The 21,870-nt window shown below is 43.1% G+C and overlaps 1 protein-coding gene across 1 annotated transcript in view; it reads left to right on the top strand.

The window, feature by feature from the left end:
• The window catches only part of PTPRM (protein tyrosine phosphatase, receptor type, M), a gene marked incomplete at its 5' end in the record, with an annotated part of 499,416 nt that overhangs the window by 126,579 nt on the left and 350,967 nt on the right, over positions 1–21,870 (top strand). Inside the window, 2 exons of the mRNA XM_010859089.1 lie at positions 2,405–2,579; positions 8,632–8,925. Coding sequence (XP_010857391.1) covers positions 2,405–2,579; positions 8,632–8,925 — 469 coding nt within the window. The remainder of the gene's footprint in view (positions 1–2,404; positions 2,580–8,631; positions 8,926–21,870) is intronic.

Raw genomic sequence — 21,870 nt, 5'->3', positions numbered from 1 at the left:
TTTGTTTGTTTTTTTTATTCTGTTTAAAACAAGGTTGGCTTTATTTTCAATTTGAACAAGACAATTTTATAGAGTAGGTGATCTAAGCTTACTCTTAATGGTAGAATTCAGGTTTTTTTTAAAAATTTATTTGGGGACGAGGATGGGAGACTGAATGTGTGGAATACAAAAAGAAATACTCTCTCCTGTTGAATTCATGAATCATACTAGGTTGACGTTGCTTTGTTTTGTTTATCTAACTTTTCGGTGCCCTTTGTCAGACCAGATTGAAGGGGTTTCATTTTCCAAAAAGACACATAATATATGTAAGGTGTATATTTGACGTCATATTCAGATCTATGACTTTTTAAGCTATCAACAAGGCTGTCTGGATTGCTAGTTCTAAAGATGGTAGGAACTGTAGTTCCCCAGCCCTGATGTTTCCTCTGCTGTGGCAGGAACTGTACTGGCGCAGCACCCTGGTGCCTTTTCTCTGTCCACGTGGAACTGCTGGGCAGGAGGCTGGGAGCACGCATGGTCCAGGCCCTCCTTTGGGAACTCGCTCCCCCTAGCAGCCCTTCCTCCATCCTGGGAGTTTGCCAGCAGCTCCTGACACAGGGAGGCCTTGTGGCTTTCTGTTGCTGCCTGTGGCTGGGTGGGTGAGTCTGTTCCGTTCTGTGCCCAGTTCTAGCAAGCCCATGTTTACTGCACATCAGCTGTAATCTGCATAGTCTGCAGGGCCAGGCTCATTGGTAATAAAGGCGGTGTTTTGACAGCCTGTCCACCTGTTTTCTTGAGCTCATCCCTCAGCTGGTCCAGAATCTGGGAGGGGACCAGTCATTAGGCATGTGTCTTAAATTCCCACAACTCCCTGACAGTTGTAGCATCTCTTACAGATGAGGAGGGGGGGAGCCCCAGAAGGGTAAATCACTCTGAAGTTACATGTGGAGTCCTGGTCAGTCTAATTCTCAAACCCATGTCCATTAGGACACACTGACAAAATATCACAGGGAAAGCTATTAGAAGGCTTTACTTATATAAATCACTGAGCTCTACAGAGGAGTTTTATTATTGGTAGCCTGGCATGCTCACACCTATAAACACAGACATTTTCATGCAACCTGCGAGTCCTGGAATGCACAGATGCTTGTCCACCTCCCCAGTTCCTCTGGCTGCCTTGGCATCCTCCAAAGCTTTACATTCTTTCTAACATCCCAGGCATCTGTTGTCTCTTCTGCCTGGGATACTTCCTTCTCTGCCATCCTCCCCTTAGCCTGGGAGCTCCTGCTTACCCTTCAGATCTCAGCTCCCAAGATCAATTCCTCAAACCGGCTGCCATATCTAAAGACAACTCCATCATGATTTCTGCCAGCCACCTGACCAGTGATCACTGGTGATCACGTGTGCATTTCAAGCCTACACTTCCCAGCAACTGAAGCGCTATGAGCACTGTGGTCACTTTTCTGTTGTCCACCGTGGTGAGCTTAGTGTCTTAATATAGTGACAGTGCGATGGTGGCCCCCAACGTGGTTGCTGGGTGAATAATCAGACAAAATGCATTTGCCTTAAGCTCTTTGCTGGTTGTTTTCTCCTTAATACTTGTAAATAGCATGGTAAAGAGAGCCTCTTTCCTGATAACTGTACTAAAAATATATAGGACTGAAATCTATAGTCGTTTTTGAGGCTTTAAACTATGGGAAGCATAGAATGAGTTTCTAAGTGTGCATAAGTAAGGACTTATTTACTGTCTCGGGCATGGAATAAGACAGCTCTGCCCCAGAGATGGAACCAGCTTTGTGTGGTCCTGGCTGTGGAATGTGGAAAGGAACTTCTCCCCTCGCATTTCAGTGTTAGGTGATATTAAGCACCAACTTCTGCTTGCTTTTTGTAGCTCCAGGAAGAAAATTGTAAAGCTGAATCTAGTCCTTCAGACCCTTTCCATAGGAGCTATGCTAATACCTACTTACGTTTTTAATATAGTTCTTGATAAGCTATTTATTGGTTCATATATAAAATGAGGTCAGTCATAGTGTAGTGTGTGAATTAATTTTTTTCTAGCCAAGTATAATATGATTATGTATTATAAAAAGACTAAGTGTTGATAGTTTGGGAGCAAAATAAAGGATTTTCCCACGTGCTTCTTTCTCTCCTCCAATTGCACTAGAATAACAGTGAATATCTTAGAGGTGCAAAACCAAAGACATTTCTTCACACTTAATTTTGCATCTGTCAAATCCTGAAAGTGTTGATCAAGGCAGAATTTTGGTTTCTGGGCAGCTGTTTTCCTGCAACAACTGCCCACAGGTAATTAACAAGGGACCGGGATCTGGGTTGTAAGTAACATTGACCGCTGTGCCTTCAGGAGTATGTTTCCGGAAGACAGCTGATATTGTTTCTTTTTGTCCTCTCCACCCCCACGACACAGGGCATTGATGTCCAGGATGCTCCTCTGAAGGAAATAAAGGTGACCAGTTCCCGGCGATTCATAGCATCATTTAACGTCGTGAACACAACCAAACGAGATGCTGGAAAATACCGCTGCATGATTCGCACTGATGGGGGAGTTGGCATATCCAACTATGCAGAGTTGGTAGTTAAAGGTATATAATGTTATTTTTATACCCCCATATAGTCTATTAAAACAGGCATGTGGGACGGTTATGAGCTCATGATTTGTTGAAAGCTCAGACTCACGCTCCTGTTTCTGAACAGTGGTTTGGTGACAGGCTGTATTGATGGATTACATTTTAAGTACAGATTTCGCACGTGAGCAATATTTTTGAAAAATGTATTTTATTTATGTTGGTTCAGTTGCATACAAAGCAGTGAATGTGCTCTTGGCAAGTTCTTCTGCCAACTCTGTATACAGAGATTACAGCCTATAAATTTTTTTTTTTAAGGAATGAAATTTTTTGTACTGATACAAAATCACTTAAAATGCAAATATTCCCCCATCCAGGGTGTTTACGATAGCAGGGTGGTTAATAAAATGAGGCAGTGTCAGTATAGAAATGCTCCGTCATATCACACAGACCACTCTGATAACAGTGAGTTAGCATTCATAATGCTGCCGTTAGGGTCTATTACTATATTTTGTGTGACTGAAGAATTAAGTCATTATAGTCAGGAAGGTGGGAGATGAGTTAAATAAAAGGGGGGATATAAATTTCCTTTAGCTAGTTTGATGTTTTTTGTGTGTACACGGACTTTGGAGTTTATAGTACTGAACTGCTAAGGCAGTTTTTGGTCCCAAACAGAATAATTTGGACTTTTAGATATACCATGAGGCATTTTTATACAACTTGTGGCAAGCCATTTCTGCTTCTTCCTAGGGGAACAGAATGATGCCTACTTTTAAATTTTTTCTCCTGCATTTGTTAAACAGGGAATGTAAAATCGGTTTCTTTTGGAGGGACTATTGTCCCTTTTGTCAGCAAATTTCTCTATGCAGGCAGTTCTACAGACTGCGGGGTTCAAACCCCAGCGCTAGCTGCATGGGTGTGGTCCTGTGCTCTGGATGCTTCTCTTTCCTCAGGTTTAAAATAGACTTACTAATGTGTTTGACCCAGGACTCCCCCAGTGGGTCCAGTGGCTAAGACTCCGAGCTCCCAGGGCAGGGGATCTGGGTTCGATCCCCAGTTGGGGAACAAGATCCCACATGCCACAGAACTAAGACCTGGCACAGCCAATTGGAAAAGAATAATAACGTGACTGACCCTCAAGGGCTATCAGGAAGATCAGATGCAGCAAATAGGTGAATGGCACTAAGAATACCTTGTGGGCAGCCCACCGCTGTCCAGTCCATGATGGGGGAGAGGTGGCTCTTTCTCTGCTCTGGTCCATTAGTGGTCCTCATCTGAGAATGCGCAGTTCAATCACCTTTCCAAAAATAATAATAATAATACACCAGCCCACTTCTTCTCCACCCCCACTACCACACCTGTATTGAATCAGAGTCTCCAGGGGCACAGCCTCTGCGATAAAATCTACAGGCGATGTGGGTAAATGCTTCTGTTGTGAAACTAGCCCCACCAGTGTTAGTCATGCCTGGCTTAGGGTATAAGCCAGCAGTGTTTATCTGTAGCTAACACGACTAACGTTCTGCGGAAGGAAACAAGGAGCCAGCCGCACACTGCCGTTTAGACTCGAATGACCTAATTTGCCATGCCTGATCCCTGTGAGTGTGGGCTTGTAGCAAAGCTTTAGCCTGTCTGGCTGCTTTTGGAGTTTGGATTTTATCTGTAAGCAGAGGGAACTGTGCATAGATGTGCACACTGTCCCCTGCAGAAGGGTCTCTGGGTAGAAAACCCACACCATTTGCCAACAAATCCAGAGGACCGGCCGCCTCGCTGGTCCCAAGGCTGAGTTCTTTATTGTCATCGGTGTAACTTCACTGTCATCTTGGCCCAGTTCTTTGTGGTTGTGTCCTGTTTTCTGATTTCTGGTTGCTCCAGTGCTTCACTGTGACCCCCTGGGCCACCTGAGGCATGGTGCTCTGTAATCACTGTGATGAAAATTTAGTCGCCTCTAAATATTGCCTCCATGGGAAAGTTGATTTGTTGGGAGTTATAAGCAAATCACATGGCAAATAGATGGGGATAAAGTGGAAACAGTGACAGATTTTATTTTCTTGGGCTCCAAAATCACTGTGGATGGTGAGTGCAGCCACAGAATTAAAAGACCCTTGCTCCTTGAAAGAAAAGCTATGACAAACCTAGATAGCATATTAAAAAACAGAGACATTACTTTGCTGCAAAAGGTCTGTCTAGTCAAAGCTATGGTTTTTCCAGTAGTCATATATGGATATGAGAGTTGGACCATAAAGAAAGCTGAGTGCTGAAGAATTGATGCTTTTGAACTGTGATGTTGGAGAAGACTCTTGAGAGTCCTTTGGACAGCAAGGAGATCAAACCAGTCAATCCTAAAGGAAATCAGTCCTGAATATTCATTGGAAGGACTGATGCTGATGCTCCAATACTTTGGCTACCTGACGTGAAGTGTCAGCTCATTGGAAAAGACTCTGATGCTGGGAAGATAGAGGGCAGGAGAAGGGGGCAACAGAAGATAAGATGGTTATATAATATCACTGACTCAATGGACATGATTTGGAGCAAACTCCAAGAGATAGTGAAGGACAGGGAAGTCTAGCATGCTGCAGTTCATGGGATCACAAAAGAATCAGACACATCTGAGAGACTGAACAACAAACAATAACAATAAGCAAGTCAGACATCTCTGGTCTGCCAGAACACAGCTGAGCACAGAGGATGTGTGGGTTCAACTCACATTTCTGTCATACTTTTTCCTGCCTTAGGACAGCATGGAGAGGTCTTGACTCCTTGTAATAAAATGTCCAGACACCTCTTTTGCATCTCTGCATCCTGCCCGAGTCAGTGACAACTGGCTTGCAGTTACAGCACAAATCTGGAATTTGACTTTTTCTCCACTTATAATTTTTATTGCCATATTTTGCATATATTTTATTTTTTGAAATGTGGTAACATGCCAGATTCTACTAGTTAGGTAAAGAATTGCCTCGACACAGTTACTTTAAAATACATAATGACATGTTTAGGCCACATGTATATGATTGAACACATTTTGTATGTGTGTATTTAGAGTGCTAATATTTTTTAAGATGACAAAATCTTAAGTTGTTTACTGCTTTCTTCAGGTCAGTCTCTGATTTGATGTCCCCAAATGAAGCCCAACTCATTTTAAACTATCATGCTTGTCTTATTTATATCTACCACTGCTTTTGGTAATCAAAAACAAGAAAATATTTCATGTAATCTCTGCAATGCATGTATATATGCATATATATCAGTGTCATATTTAATTATAAAAGACGTATTAAGAATTCACTTATATATATCAATTATATATATGATATGTATCTATATGTATATAAATTCTATTTATATAAATAACTTGATTTAGAATTACTTTTAACATGCCCTTTCACTTGGATTAAATATTTTAAATTGCTTTTTATCACTTAGTAAGATTGAGTGCCTTCCTTCTTTCCCTTTGATAAAATTTATTCAAAATTTAAATATTGACTTATTATTGTAGATTCTTCCAGCAACCCCGAAGTCCTTTTGAATGACTGTCTCACTTATTTCCAGAATCTAGTTGAATCTTTCATTTGACTTAATGTATTTGGTACTCTTCCTAATGGGGAACTAATAGAGAAAATAGTCTTGGGACGAATAAGCATTAAAGTCCTGTCTATTTTAGGAGACTAGGAACAATGTCCTAAATGAATTGTGTGCTCACTAACCTTTGTGGCTTTGCCCCTGAGTCATATTTTGAATGGCACTTCAGGAAGCCTTGCTAGCATGTACAACTACAAAGTAATTAACTGCTTTTTCAGCCTGGCTTCGTCAATGCCTTAGGATATACTAGAAAAGGCCCTTTTCATGTCTTGGTTCAAGGAATCGCCTAATGATGTAAATTGATGTTAAATCATTATGAGTTGCGTCAAAGCTATCTCAAGAAATGAAGAGCTGGCACAGAGTTGCAGTTCATAAACGATAGGAACAATAATTTAATGAATTTTCACTAACTTTGTGGTCCCCTAAATAAAACTCATCTTGTGTCTTATGTAGACTAAGTCTCATAAGATTTCCCCGACTATTTTATTTTTTGACATAACCCCTTACATTTATTGAGGAGAACATGGCAACCTACTCTAGTGTTCTTGCCTGGAGAATCCCCTTGGACGGGGGAGCCTGGCGGGCTGCAGTCCATAGGGTCGCAGAGAGTCAGACACGACTGAGTGACTAAGCATGTACATTTATTTATTTTATTTGGCTGTGCCAGGTCTTAGTTGTGACGTGTGGGATCTGTAGCTGCAGCCTGTGGAATCTAGTTCCCTGACTAGGGGTCAAACTCAGCCCCTCTGCATTGGGAGCATGTAATCTTAACTCCTGGACCGCCAGGAAAGTCTCTTCCCAGCTATTTTAAAAGTCAGTATGATTTATCACACTTTGAATATGTTAAAGAAGAAAAAAGCTGCCCCAACTTAACAGAGGGAGGTCGTGTTGTTCATTTCTTATTGGTCTAGGATCCAACTTGGTATCATCTCAGGGGCCACTCTTAGACGAGACCAGCAGTCCTGACGTCCTGATCAGCAGGAAACATGGGAGGGATCAACTGGCTATTTATGCCACAAAGCGGACAGGTGCATACGCCAGTGACAGAATTGTTCAGGCACTAAGTCATGTCCAGCTCTTTGCGACCCCAAGAACTGCAGCACACCAGGTGTCCTGTCCTTTACAATCTCCCGGAGCTTGCTCAAACTCATGTCTATTAAGTCAGTGATGCTATCTAACCATCTCGTCCTCCGTTGCCTTCTTCTCCCCCTGTCCTCAGTCTTTCCCAGCATCAGGGTCTTTTCCAGTGAGTCAGCTCTTTGCATCAGGTGGCCAAAGCACTGAAGCTTCAGCTTCAGCATCAGTCCTTTCAATGAATATTCAGCTTGATTTCCTTTAAGATTGACTGGTTTGATCTCCTTGCTGTCCAAGGGACTCTCAAGTCTTCTCTAGCACCACAATTCAAATAGCAGGCTTTATTTTCCATAAGTTTGTGTGAACTAGATGAGGAGTTGAAAACAAAAACACACCGAAAGGCACAAACCACCTGCAGAAACATGCTCAAAAAAAAAAAAAAATCATTAGAGCTTAACATTTTTCTCTAATGGAGATTCATTAAATAGAAATATATTATTTCATACAATTACCTTCCTCCCTAATGTCATGTATGGTGCCACTCACAGTGACATTGGCACATGGAATGTCTTTATTTGGTGCCTGGAGAGCCATTCAAGTGGCCTTTGATATACTGGGAATGTTGTTGAAAACAAGATTGCCTGTTTCTCCCGTCTCAAAGGTCCAGAGAAAGTCAGTCTCGGATTTTAAACAAGGAGGGGGACTTTCTTGAGTTGTAAAGAGTGTTTGCTGTTGATTGCTTAGAGGTTTATGAAGCTGGGCATGTGTTTTGTTTTAGAGCTTTTCTTTCTCTCTGTGGCTTTAATAATACTCATTATTGAAAGTTCCCTTAACAGTGGCTGTGCTAGACTTTATTACTCCAAGTGCTCACTACTCTGGGAGCAGAAGGAATCCATTGGGATGGCTTTTTTGGATAAATGAGGCATCCTGGAAATGCATTTATGATGCGATAAAGTGTAATTTCATCTGTGTTTTTCAAGTGATGATGTTCTTGGAATATAAATGTAAGAAGACTGAATTTAATGATGTAAGTAATACCTTGGGTGATGTCAAAGACACTGTTGACAGTGGTGAGCCTTCTAGAGCTTAATTACTACCACTTGAGAGAGTTTTTACAAGTTACTTTTAGTGCAAAATAAAATCCTTTGATGCCTATGTACGTATTCAAGAAAAAATGAATTGCATCCTGAAACAAACTGGGGTTGTACCTACCTGAACAGGCTTGGGCTTTAAAGGTGGCTTATTTCACAGGTTTGAACACTCTGCAGACCTCTCTCAAGGAGCTTTTTCTTATTAACCTGAGCAAAACCGTTCTCATCCGTTCATTGCTAAATTGTCAGCATCTTCCCAATTTTAGTGATTGATGTGCGTTGAGGTCTTTCCACGTGTCTGAAGGATGGCCCTCTGGTTTGCCTTTCAGAGCCCCCTGTCCCCATCGCACCCCCTCAGCTGGCCTCCGTGGGGGCCACCTACCTGTGGATACAACTCAATGCGAACTCCATCAATGGGGACGGGCCCATTGTGGCCCGGGAGGTGGAATACTGCACGGCCAGTGGGAGCTGGAGCGACCGGCAGCCAGTGGACTCCACGAGCTACAAAATCGGGCATCTGGACCCCGACACGGAGTATGAGATCAGTGTGCTCCTCACCCGGCCCGGGGAGGGCGGCACCGGCTCCCCTGGGCCCGCCCTCAGGACCAGGACCAAGTGTGCTGGTGAGTCTGGGGATCCTGGGGCCGCTTGTCCGTTTCTGATGGGGTCTGACCTGCAGCCTCAATGCAGGTGGCTCACGCTTTCCTCAGCTCTGCTGGGACCCTGTCTGGGCACAGGAGGTCCCTTCACCTGTAGGCAACCACCTGTGGATTCAGACCTCAAGGCTTGGTCTCACTCAGAACGTCTCCACCCCTGTTTTCCCTGTTCTTCATTTACACCTTCCTAGGATTATCACCTAGTTCTTATGGAAATCATCCCAAAGTCGACACAAACTGTCCACTTTAATGATGTCTGCTCATCGGCCAGCACCTCCCGTCCAGGTCTCTTCAGTTTATGTTCCCCGTTGATGTGCTTGTACCTGGTGGTGAGGGGTGGGGGCGCTTTGGAAGAACAGATTCCACCTTAGCCATGTGTTTTTATGGACGAATATTGAATGGAGGGGCTGCTTGCCAATGACCCAGGGCCCATTTGTAAGATAAGCCAGGGTGATTTTCAGGCTGTACACAGGCTTTAAATTCTCAGATGATAAAGTTCTAATTGACTGTGTGGAGCCGGCTCTGTGGGGTTGATGGAGAGAGAAATGCAGAGTCTTATAAAAATCAAACCCCGAAGGAAGCTCCCATCAGAGGTTCGAGTGCTGTTTCTGTCTGGCTGCTCTTGGGTCGAAATAACAGAGAGAAGTAACAGGTTGGGACACTGAAGTGTTCTTTCATCATTTGAATGAAGATTCTTACACTGAATTGCGGCCTGAGCTGATGAGATTCCAGAAGTTTTTATGGAGACAATTGATTCTTCAGGTAGCATTATATAAGAGGACATTTATCGATAGGTTTCATTTCTTCTTAAGTTTTGAAAGTACTCAGAGCAACAGTCTAACCCTGTCTGGTAGGACAAATGATTAAGCCTTGACAATGGTAACTACTTGGTTCTTTCTTCATAATTTTGAGTATGTGGTTTCCAAAAGCCAAAAACTCATGGGAAAAAAAATTTGTTTTTGTAAAAATACTTTGTTGGAAAAGAAAACGGGACCCTTATTCTTCTTGGAGTGTTGCTACTGGGCCTGTCTTATCCACCCAAGTGTCTTTCCTGGGTCCCCCGCCCCCATGGTCATGTCACGCTCAGTGCAGACTCTGGCAAAAGACCTGTGGTGGTCCATAGAGAACAGAGCTGGGTAACAGCTTCTGTGCCTCGCTTTCCTAAACCATGTCATCTCCTCTCTGTTTAACGAATACATTTTCCCTTCTTTCTTTGAAATCGTTTATCATCTTTCATAATGCAAGCAATAGCTTGTAACACTGTTTACATCATTTTAGAATTTAGGAATTGCTTTCAAATCTGTTACTTATTTTATAACTGCCTTGTGAAATCTCTGGAGTCAAGACTATGACCCACTTCCTTATTGTTGTTTAGTCACCAAGTCATGTCCAACTCTTTGTGACCCCATGGACTGTAGCCTGGCAGGATCCTCTGTTGATGGGATTTCCCAGGCAAGAGTACTGGAGTGGGTTGCCATTCCCTTCTCCAGGGGATCTTCCCGACTCAGAGACTGAGCCCATATCTCCTGCGTTAGGCAGGCATTGGGAGGCAGATTCTTTACTGCTGCACTACAAGGGAAGCCGACCCCCTTCCTAGAGACTAGGAGATGGAAGCCCTTGTGGTCTGCTTTCCTCCACACCTGCTCCTTGAGCAATAAGTTTGTGTTCTCTGACCTCAGCGTTATTTGGAGGAATCCTGCTTGGGGGCCATGGTGCTCGTCAGTCTTCCTTTCTCTTCAGAAGAAGGTTAGGATCCCATTCACTGACAACCCCTCCCACCTCATGTTTTTAGTTCTGGTCTTTTCTCCTGATTCTGTGTCTGTATATTTCAGGTATTGACATGATTATTACCTACATTTCTCCTAAACCCTAAGGTGTGTGTCTCTGTTTTCAAGAAGCTTTTTTGTTACTGTGATGTAATGTGTAAATGTAGAGCCTTTCATAATAGATTGGCAGCCCTTCTTAAGACAATAAAACCAGTTCTGAATGGATATTTGCGTGTCAGCCCTGTGCCTTAAAGTTTTAACCTCTCTTAAGCAAGTAAGTCTGATGAGAAGGCAAGCTTTTTCCTCTTACCATTTGCAACCCGCCTTGTTCACTGTTGCAGGTGTGTCCTGCACAGGCATTGAGCATTTTTTGAAAAAGCTGTGGTTGAGCAAGTCAGTCTTAGGAAATAGAAATAGGTGAGAGGCTCAAAGCTAGAAATAAGAGGGGAAGATGCCGGGTGGGTGAGCAAAGGGATGTTGAATGAGCCTTCTACTGTCAAAGAAATACAGCTCACCCTTTCCTGACCTGAGGCTTTTGAGAAAATCTGCAGGAAAGCCTGCCTACTGCTCTGGTGAGCTGTGTGGAACGGTGGTGCGCAGGACAGAGTGAAAAGAAGGAAGACTCTAGACTGAGAGGTGTGCTGGTGGTCCCCTCCTCTTCCTCAGGTGGTTCACCAGCATTTAAGGCTCAGAAAGAATGAGTCATGGACCTCATAACCTGAGAGAGATGCTGAGCATTCTGCAAAGCAGGTGGAAGATGGAAAATGGCCTTGACTGGGCATAAACAGTGGGTGAATCTAAGAGGGTGACAGGAAGTGGGAATAACTGAATATTCGTCCCAGGTGGTTTAAAAGGCCAAGACTATGTGTCCAGAATTAGAGAAATTAAATTTAGCAGCAGTACATAAAAAAAAAGAGAGAGAGATTGAGGATTCGGTGTAAATGCGTATGAATACACAGTATGGTCCATATTGTGTTAGTCATTCTGTAGTGCTATTGCCTTGCCCTCACCTCCCCCCAAGTGAAAGGTGGTGCTGGAGCAGACTCTTGCGAGTCCCTTGGACAGCAAGAAGGTTAAACCAGTCAATCCTAAAGGAAATCAACCCTGGATAGTCATTGGAAGGACTGATGCTGAACCTGAAGCTCCATTACTTTGGCCACCTGTTGTGAAGATCCTGATGTTGGGAAAGATGGAAGGCAAAAGGAGAAGAGGGTGGCAGAGGATGAAATGGTTAGATAGCATCACCAACTCATTGGACATGAGTGTGAGCAAACTCGGGGAGATAATGAAGGACCAGGAAGCCTGGTTTGCTGCAGTCCATGGGGTCGCACAGAATCAGACACAACTTAGTGGCTGAACAACAACAAAACACCCCCCCCCAAAAAAAGTCCCTAATGTAAGTGTAGGTTGCATTAAGAAAACAAATGCCTATATTGAGGAGGTCAGCTATTATTATTATCACTCATTTTAAAAGAGAGAGAACACAGAACAAGCTGAGCTCAAGGGAATGCATCCTGGATAGGAAATGCTATGAACTTCGCTCAACCATTGAGGAATGGTGGAAGAGTTGAGATGGATGATGGAGAAGAGCAGGGTGTCTGCACATTTGACAAGAAGTAAGTCATGACCAGGAGTTTCAAAACTCCCACAAAACACCCAGTGGCTGGTGGGTTCAGGCGGAAGCCGGTGTTGCAGAAGGAGATTCTATGTCCATGAGAGGATTGAGTTGGCTGAACCTGGAGGCCTCTTCCACGTGAGGATTCTATGGTCTCTTTTTAATGAAATGATCCAGTGTGTTCTTCTAGCTTGAAAACCTCTGAGTTTACTTTTTTATTTCATCCTTGATGAAATTCTCCGTAATAATGTTTATCAAGCAGTGCTCTGCTGGCCAATGGAGGTCTCCGATGACCTTTGCAAAAGCCTGAGCGGAAGTAGGGAAACACTGAGTTTTAGGGTAGCAGTTTTTGTGCTAAAATATCACTTTTATGAAATGCTTGTGGTTTCTGGAGCCGGAGTCAACAGTTGAGAATTCAGGCTCTGAGACCAGGCTGCCAGGATTTGAGTCCTGGCTCTGCCTGGAGCTAGACACGTGGCCTTGGGAAGAACTCACACCTTCTCTGAATTTCTGTCACCTTATCTATGAAACAGGGGTGATACTAACATTGGGCATCTCCTATCTCCTAGTGTGGTTGTGAAGCCTTAGAAGACAATACATGTGAGGTGCCTAGGACAGAACCTCACACGTAGCAAGTAGTCAATACAAGTTAACTGCCAGTGAAAAAAATTATCTTTTAGCATTTTCATTCAAAAGAAGTAGATGCGGGCAACCTGATTTCCTTGCCTTAGATAACTTAATCTGGTAAGTAAAAAAATCAGATGGATTCTGTTTATATTTGGGCTCAGAGAATCCCTTGCAGTTGGGCGTTGGATCCATCCCAGACATCATTCTCTTTTTTTTTTTCTATTAAATCTGTTTCTTTTGGACAAACTGTTTTCATTACTGTGCTGCACCCATGAGGCTTGTCCTATCCCACTGCAGTGACACCCACAAAACTGTATTTCGTTTCTTGCATTGAAATGAAATGGTCACTGTTTACGGCCCGTCTCTGTGCGCTGACATTGATTTTTGCATGTGGCGTGTAGATACGGTTTCATCACCTGCCAGGTTTCTTTCAAGAATTGTAGGGGAGCACACTGCCAGACCTCTTGCTTTCTGACGCTTCCCCAAATTATTTTCAAATGTATGCACAGGCTCTGAGTGTGTGACCTTGATCAAATCACTGTTCTTCTCTGATTCTCCAAATAGGCACCGTTGACACCTGCCCAGATCATATCCAAGGTATTTTTGAAGATCAGGTTAGACATTATCTGTGAAAGTATTTTAGAGATGAGCAAATCCTCTGCCTACATGGGATATTAAAAATGATTATTGTCAAGAGCTAGTTTCAAGATTTATATACACATCTAGTTATTTTCCAACTTTGCCATTCAGCTAGAGTTGGGAAATCTCAGAGAGCTGAAATTATTTCAGTATCCAGTGGAGCAAAATGCAATTTAGTTTGTATTTTCTATTATATCTTGTATTCTTGTAATTATGTGCAGCCTGTACATCACAAGTCATTAGCTGGGAGCTCCTTGAAAAATAGAAACAGGAGATGCTGTTAGCTTGATTCTCATAGTGGACTTTTTAAGTGTTTTATTTGAGGATATTGCTTTTTATGTATCCTGGTTATTGTTTAACTGTGGTTAAGTGGCTTGCTAATAACTGGCCCCAGGAGTTAAAGCAGGATGATGATAAACTAATGATTTAACAATTAAGAAGGTAGGAGCGAAAAAGAAAACTGAACTGAAATGTGTTCTTTAGAGTTAGTATAACTAAAATTATTTTAAAACAGAGAATGATTGCATTTTTAAAAAATTTTATGCATGTGGTAATTTATTAAGTATCCTATATTTGCAAAGCACTGTCCCAAGCCTTGAGGACAGAGCAACAAGACTAGATCTGACCTTCAGAGCTGATATATTCGGGGGAATTGGAGGGAAGAGGTGTTCAGGCAATAAATATATAAATTATGTATCTATGTTCTTCTGTGTGTGTATGTGTATGTTAGTTGCTCAGTTTTGTCCAGCTCTTTGCAAACTCACAGACTGTAGCCTGCCAGGCTCCTTAGTCCATGGAATTACCCAGGCAAGAATACTGGAGTGAGTAGCTATTCTCTCCTCCAGGGGATTTTCCTGACCCAGGGATCAAACCCATGTCTCCTGCATTGCAGGCAGATTCTTTACCATCTCAGCCACCAGGCAAGTCCATGTACATATATATATATATATATATTGTATATACACATAATACAATAAATGTTATGAAGGGAAATGGAGAAAGGAATAAAGAGCAGAAAGGTCGAATTTTTCTATTATTTTTAGTTTTAATTGTGCCAAAATAATGTAACATAAAATTTACCATCTTAAACCATTAGTATTGTATAGTTCAATAGTGTTCTGTTCACCCAGCCAACCTCCAGGAGTTTTTCATTTTGCAAAACTGAAACTCCCTACCTCTTCCCTTCACTCCCCAGCCCTGAAAACCCCCGTTTCTGCCTCTCTGAGTTTGAGGCCTCCGGGTTCCTCGTGTAAGTGGAATCAGCCTTTTGTGTCTGGCGCATTCACTTAGTGCAGGGTCTGCCAGGTCCATCGTATTACAGCACGCGCGATTGCGCCTCTGTAGTTGCTCTGACCGGAGAAGGCGCTGGCACCCCACTCCAGTACTCTTGCCTGGAAAATCCCATGGGCGGAGGAGCCTGGTAGGCTGCAGTCCATGGGGTCGCTGAGCGACTTCACTTTTACTTTTCACTTTCATGCATCGGAGAAGGAAATGGCAACCCACTCCAGTGTTCTTGCCTGGAGAATCCCAGGGACGGGGGAGCCTGGTGGGCTGCCGTCTGTGGGGTCGCACAGAGTCGGACACGACTGAAGTGACTTAGCAGCAGCAGCAGCAGCAGTTACTCTGACCATGTTGTGTGGTGTATACTGTCTGTGATTACTCTGACAGTGTCGTGGAGTATATAGTTTACGTGGTTCTTTGAAAACCACTTTGAGACTTTAAGCAATTACATTGGTTTTCCATGAGTAATCCTCGAAGTTTAAAAACATTTTATCTTTCTGACTTGGGAACTCATGCCTCCTACAGCAGACAGTACTTCTGTGTCTTCAGACTTCAAGTGTATATATAAGAGATGTGTCAGGATGCTATAGCCACCCACCAACAGGCAGCCTTCTGTTTGTCCAGAATAATGAGTGAGATAAGCAATTGGAGGGTTTAAGAAAATAATGTAAACGAGTAAGGGAGTGTACATTTTATATTCACAGAGAGCTGTGCATTTGTTTCACACATGCCTAGCTGGGAGCCTTTTCTGTGACTGTGATAAGAAGTTCAAATGTGTATTACATGAAATTGCATTTTTGTTCTGCTCAGGGGCTTGGATCGAAGCAGTCAAAGCGGCCTTGTCTGTCCTACCTGCAGTGACAGGAGAGGTGGGCCATGGTTTTCATCACTTCAGGCCACTTCACCTGTGCCCTGTGGCCTGTGAAAGTGGGTGTGTACTCACCCTGTTGCAGTGTGCATTTGTGCATCTCCTATTCTTTGTGACGGCAGTTGTCCCGTTGCCCCAGAACAGATGTGTTTGTGTAACTCTCCTGTGCCCTCACCACGTGCTTGGATGATGACCTACAGGTGTGAGCGTGGTGTTCCTCAGAGCAGAGGCCCCGCATGCCTGACTGTGAGGATGTTGTACTGACCACAGGTTAATGTTCCGTGATGTGTTTTACCAGAGACCCTGAGACCATCTTTTCTCTTTTAATTTTTTAAATTAATTAAATAATTTTTGTTTGTTTGTTTTGATTGTGCTGTGCACAGACTTCCTCTAGTTGTGGCAAGCGGGGACTGCTCTCTAGTTGCGGTGCTCGGGCCTCTGATTTCAGTGGCTTCTCTTGTTGCAGAGCACAGGCTGCAGACACTCAGGCTCAGTAAAAAGTTGTGCATGAGCTTAGTTGCTCCAAGGCATGTGGGATCTCCTGGACCAGGGATCGAACCCACATATCCTGTGTTTCCTGTATTGGCAGGTGGATTCTTTACCACTGAACCACCAGGGAAGCCCCTTAAGAGTTAAAGAATGAGGTCTTTAACCTCATTTACATAGCAACATACTCTGTGCTACCAGCCCTAGTCTAAATCTCAGGAGATTTAGGTTAATATAGGTTTTGAGGTGTTAATTTCACTGTGGTTGCTAAATGTGAGACAGGAGTAACTCCTTTTATATTTTATTTTTATTGGAGTCTCGTTGATTTCAATGTTGCATTAGTTTCAGTCATATAGTAAAGTGAGTCAGTTATGCTGCTGCCACTGCTGCTAAGTCGCTTCAGTCGTGTCCGACTCTGTGCAACCCCATAGACGGCAGCCCACCAGGCTCCGCCGTCCCTGGGATTCTCCAGGCAAGAACACTGGAGTGGGTTGCCATTTCCTTCTCCAATGCATGAAAGTGAAAAGTGAAAGTGAAGTCGCTCAGTCGTGTCTGACTCTAGCGACCCCATGGAATGCAGCCCACCAGGCTCCTCCATCCATGGGATTTTCCAGGCAAGGGTACTGGAGTGGGTGCCATTGCCAATCAGTTATACATATACATATATCCACTCTTTTCTTTTTTTTTAGATTCTTTGAACATATAGGTCACTACAGGGTATTGAGTAGAGTTCCCTGTGCTATAGAGCAGGTCCTTATTAGTTGTTATCTATTTTATATAGAATAGTGTGTGTGTGTCAGACCCAGTCATCTTAAATACTCTTGAGTGGGGTTCCCATGTGGGAACTGAACAGTGATGAGGTTCTTGGCAGGAGGGCTTTGCATGAAGCCCAAACTGCATGGTACCCACACGCACTAAAGGCCAACCTCTCTGTGTCTCTTTATTATTCTTATTTCCTCTTGTGGGAACAAAACAGACGTTCCAGTTGGAATGGGTCTGATCTGAATTAAAACCCTGCCAAAACTTGTTTTGTTTTCTTCCTAAATCAAGGTGGGGGCAGATTTGTCTCTTTTATACAAAACTTGCTGGCGACACAACATGTATTTGGACCCACAAGGACGACCCAAGGGCACTGGGGCTGGTGGGAGCCCGAAGGATACCTGCCAGTGGCTGAGATTCAGAATGAATATAGGCCAAGGCCTCACCGAATGGAACATGATTTATTTTTAATTTAAGTTTATTTACCAAGGAAAGAAAAATTAAAGTGTGCTAATTCTAATTCTAAAACAGTTCTGCCAAAGGGCAACAGGTTTTTTTTTTAATGCATTTCCAACACATTAAACCATTAAGAACCTTTCTTAATGATAAACATTAAAAGGGAATAAAAAGTATCTGCCCGATTAGACTGCAGATATAAATACACGGCTTTGGGCAGCGTGTTGCAGTTGGGTGAGGAAGAGAACACAGCAGCATCCTGGCACCTTTTTTGTTATGATACATTCAGTCTGTGCTGCACAGGTCTTCATGCCCCACAGGCTGTGATATCCAAACCTCAACACTGCCTTGAAACACTGAGTCAGCACTTTCCATTGTCTATGTGTGTTAAGTGCTCACTCGTGTCCGGCTCTTTGCGACCCCATGGACTGTTGTCCACCAGGCTCCTCTGCCCATGGGGATTCTCCAAGGAAAGAATACTGGAGTGGGTTGCCATTTCCTCCTCCAGGGGATCTTTCTGACCCAGGGATTGGACCCAGGTCTCCCACATTGCAGGCAGATTCTTTACTGTCTGAGCCACCAGGGAAGTCTGAACCCTAAGGCCATGGCTGGGGAGGAGGTAGGATTATAACTTCTGGAGCAATTCTGTGTGAGGGGTTTGGAAAGGCTTCTAGAGAAGCCAGCTTTGGCTGCTACTCATATCCAATGGCTCAGTGGATAAAGAATCTGCCTGCAACGCAGGAGACATAAGAGATGCAACTTCGATTCCTGGGTTGGGAAGATCCCTTGGAGAAGGAAATGGCAACCCACTCTAGTATTCTTGCCTGGGAAATCTCACAGACAGGGGAGCTTCGTGGGTTACATTCCATGGGATCAAAAAAGAGTCGGACGTGACCTAGTGACTAAGCGTGCTGGAAAAGCCAGACAGATGGAGGCGGTTGCTTTCAGAGTCCTCATTATCCTGTCTCTGCCACTCCTAAGTGCCCTGATGGTTCTAGAAGGTGTCAAGCAGGCCCCTTGTCTGTAAAGAGTAAGCATCGCTCATGGAACTTCTAGGCGTGAGGTTGAAGTCTTTGTAGGCAGCTCCCTGTGTGGCTTGGAATAAACTGAGGAGGCAGAGAAATTTAAAAGAAGGATCTGGAGATTATCAGTCAGTGGCTGCAGCTTTCCCAGGCCATACCTCTGATGGGCCATTTGACGCTTAAAAAAAAAAAAAAAATTTCAAAATCCTTCCATGCCATGTTCTGTATGTCTTGACCAGGTTCCTGGTGCAGTGCTTTGATGGCATCGGTCTCTATGAGAGGGGCTCTGCTGTCCTAGAGAAACATGCCTGTGGTCAGGATTGAGATTGGAGATGTGGGTCCTGATTCTGTGGACTAACGGACTGAGATGGGTTCTGATACTGTGAACCTAAGGAACTGAGATGGGTCCTAATATTGTGGATTAAGGGACTCAGGTGCGTCCTGATGCTGTGGACTAAGGGACTGTGGTGCCCAGGTGCACTCTTCCTCTCTAGAGTGCTTCTGAGACAGGCTCACCTTTATTCTGAGCCCATGACCAAAGGAAAACCTGAAAGGACTAGTCTCAGAATCGCCTTTGTCTTCAGGACATTTCAGGAAAAGTTCCCACAGGCTTTAACTTATCAGGTTGCTCTGGGTTTTTGCCTTAAGTGCAGCAAGTCCCATTTCATAAACTGGGAGGAAGATGGACACTGTCCTTGATCTCATAGGTCCTTGTGCTTCTGTTCATCTTGCCTGGGCAGGATTAGATTCATCCTCCTCTTCTCCCACCAGCTCTCAGCTCATTCGTCCTTGTTCATGTGGCTAGAACTCATGGAAACAGACTCAGCTACATTTGGGCTCCAATTAGAATTTTCCTACTTCATCTCTGAGGAAAATCCTACTCGTGCTTAAAAACTAAATTAATAAGAAGTTAAATGAGAGCTAAAACTTGCAGAATGATAACAATGAATTATGAAACCTTGATGAAATGTCAAATTTTTAGTTTATGAGGCTGAAACATGTTCCTTTGTTTGGATAATATTTTTCTAAATTAATTTTAAGAATATAAAGAACCGGTAATTGCATTACCTATTAGAATAAATTGTAAGTGAATAGAAAGCTTTAAAAATGAATAATGCATATAAATGAAATTAAAACTACAAATACCAGAAATTTTATTAGGAAGCATGGTTATACCTATTATTAAAATAAGAAAGATAATAGAACTGTTTGAGATCAAAACTGCTGGTCTTCCATCCATGTTATTACCTTTGTAGAAAGAGTAAAATAAGTAATATAACTATTCAGGTAAAATATTTCTATTGACCAAATAGCAATATTTCTTTCTTTCAGATCTAGACAACTGACTCTAGACATAGATTTGTAGCTGGCATTGAAAACTCTTTCTAGCATATATTAGCAGTAGAAAAATACAGATATTAACATATATATATATATTTCTGTTAGGTGTTATATATTGTTATTTACTATTCTTTAGCTAGACTCTATCACTCTTAAGATGGATCGTGACTTCATCATACCTAACATTTTATTTGTTAATGTTTATAGCTTTTTCATGATCTGTTTTAACTACTGAAGCCAGAGGTACCATATAAGAAGGCAAAATATATAGAAATATATAGTGAAGAAGGTCATGGATTTCCTCATCTTTCAATTCCTTTCCTGGGAATAATACTTGGGTGTTTATCTTTGTACATCTCTGTCTCTACCCATTTGCACATATATGTATCAGTCTATGTCCCAGGTCTGTTACTTACTCTTTCTAACCATGGAAGAGCATGTTGTTCATGGGTTTCTGCAATTTGATTTCACATTGGTCAGTACTGTCTGAACATCTCTCTAGTGGCTAGAGTCTAGTGCAGTATTTATGTATCTTTCCCTCATCCTTAGCAGTAGCTATTTGTATCCTGAGACATGCTGTGCTGTTAGTCGTTCTCAGTCATGTCTGACTCTTTGTGACCCCATGGACTGTAGCCCACTGGGCTCCTCTGTCCATGGAATTCTCCAGGCAAGAACACTAGAGTCAGTAGCCATTCCCTTCTCCAGGGGATCTTCCTGACCCAGGGATCAAATTGGTTCAGTATAACAAAGGCGGTGCCTGCCTCTGGAGTGAAGGGCAGACAGGCGTGCTTTCTCCCAAGTAAGAGTTTTGGGTTCCCTGAGCTCAGGGTCTCAGCAGTGTAACACACACCTCCTGTGTGCAGCACGGCTTGGATCCTCACTGTCGCCCTCATGAAACTTTGGGGGCAAAGTGTGATGTGACGAGCTTTATGCTCAAGCTGCTCACTGTGCTGTCAGTAGTGAAGTCCTCCGTTTCTGACCCAGGAATCTCCTGTCTTCTGCTAACATCCATGAAACTGGGGCCGGGAACTCATTAATGTGAAAGTTGGGTAAAATCTCAGACTCTTCAAAGTTCTTAACAGTATATACTTAGAAGAAAAGAAAAGTCGCTCTTTATAACATCCTCTGACTCCTACATTTTGAGAAGTAGGAGATTGAGCCCTGGATAAGCAAAGCAACTTGCACGAGTGCACAATAAGTCTGTTTACACAGATGCATGGTGAGTCTGTGCAAGTGTACCACCAGTCTGTTTGCACAAGTGTACAGTTTGCACAAGCGCACAGTGAGTCTGTTTGCCCAACTGCATACCTGCAGATGTGGCTCTCCGAGCCGCCCTTGGTCAGTCAGCACACTTTGCTTTGCCTGTCACTACGACATCCGGCTCTGTGAGGACAGCCCACAGCCCTGGAGTAGATAAGAATTTCTCATTTCAAGAGAGAAACAAGTGACGTAAACCGAGAGGCGTGGCTGTTGCATAGAGCATATAGCTGTAACCTGACCAGGTGATTCAGCATGGAGAGATGCTCAGAGGATAGAAGATCAATATCGACCAGGGTCATTTGAGCTCTAATTCTCCTAAGAACTGCAAAATGACGTTAGTTGGCCTTCTCTCATGTTTCTCGATTTGTGTGTTTTCTGGTCACTACAATTCTGAGGTCGGGTGCTGGTGCATGGACACCTTATCTTTGACAAAGGAGGCAAGAATATACAATGGAGAAAAGACAATCTCTTTAACAAGTGGTGCTGGGAAAACTGGTCAACCACTTGTAAAAGAATGAAACTAGAACACTTTCTAACACCATACACAAAAATAAACTCAAAATGGATTAAACATCTAAATGTAAGACCAGAAACTATAAAACTCCTAGAGGAGAACATAGGCAAAACACTCTCTGACATACATCATAGCAGGATCCTCTATGGCCCACCTCCCAGAATATTGGAAATAAAAGCAAAAATAAACAAATGGGACCTAATTAAACTTAAAAGCTTCTGCACAACAAAGGAAACTGTTAGCAAGGTGAAAAGGCAGCCTTCAGAATGGGAGAAAAT

This window comes from Bison bison, unplaced genomic scaffold (genome assembly GCF_000754665.1).
Source record: "Bison bison bison isolate TAMUID 2011002044 unplaced genomic scaffold, Bison_UMD1.0 scf7180017864453, whole genome shotgun sequence".
Taxonomy (NCBI): Eukaryota; Metazoa; Chordata; class Mammalia; order Artiodactyla; family Bovidae; genus Bison; species Bison bison.
Note: the sequence above shows the minus strand (reverse complement) of the source record. Positions and strands in the feature narration are given on the sequence as shown.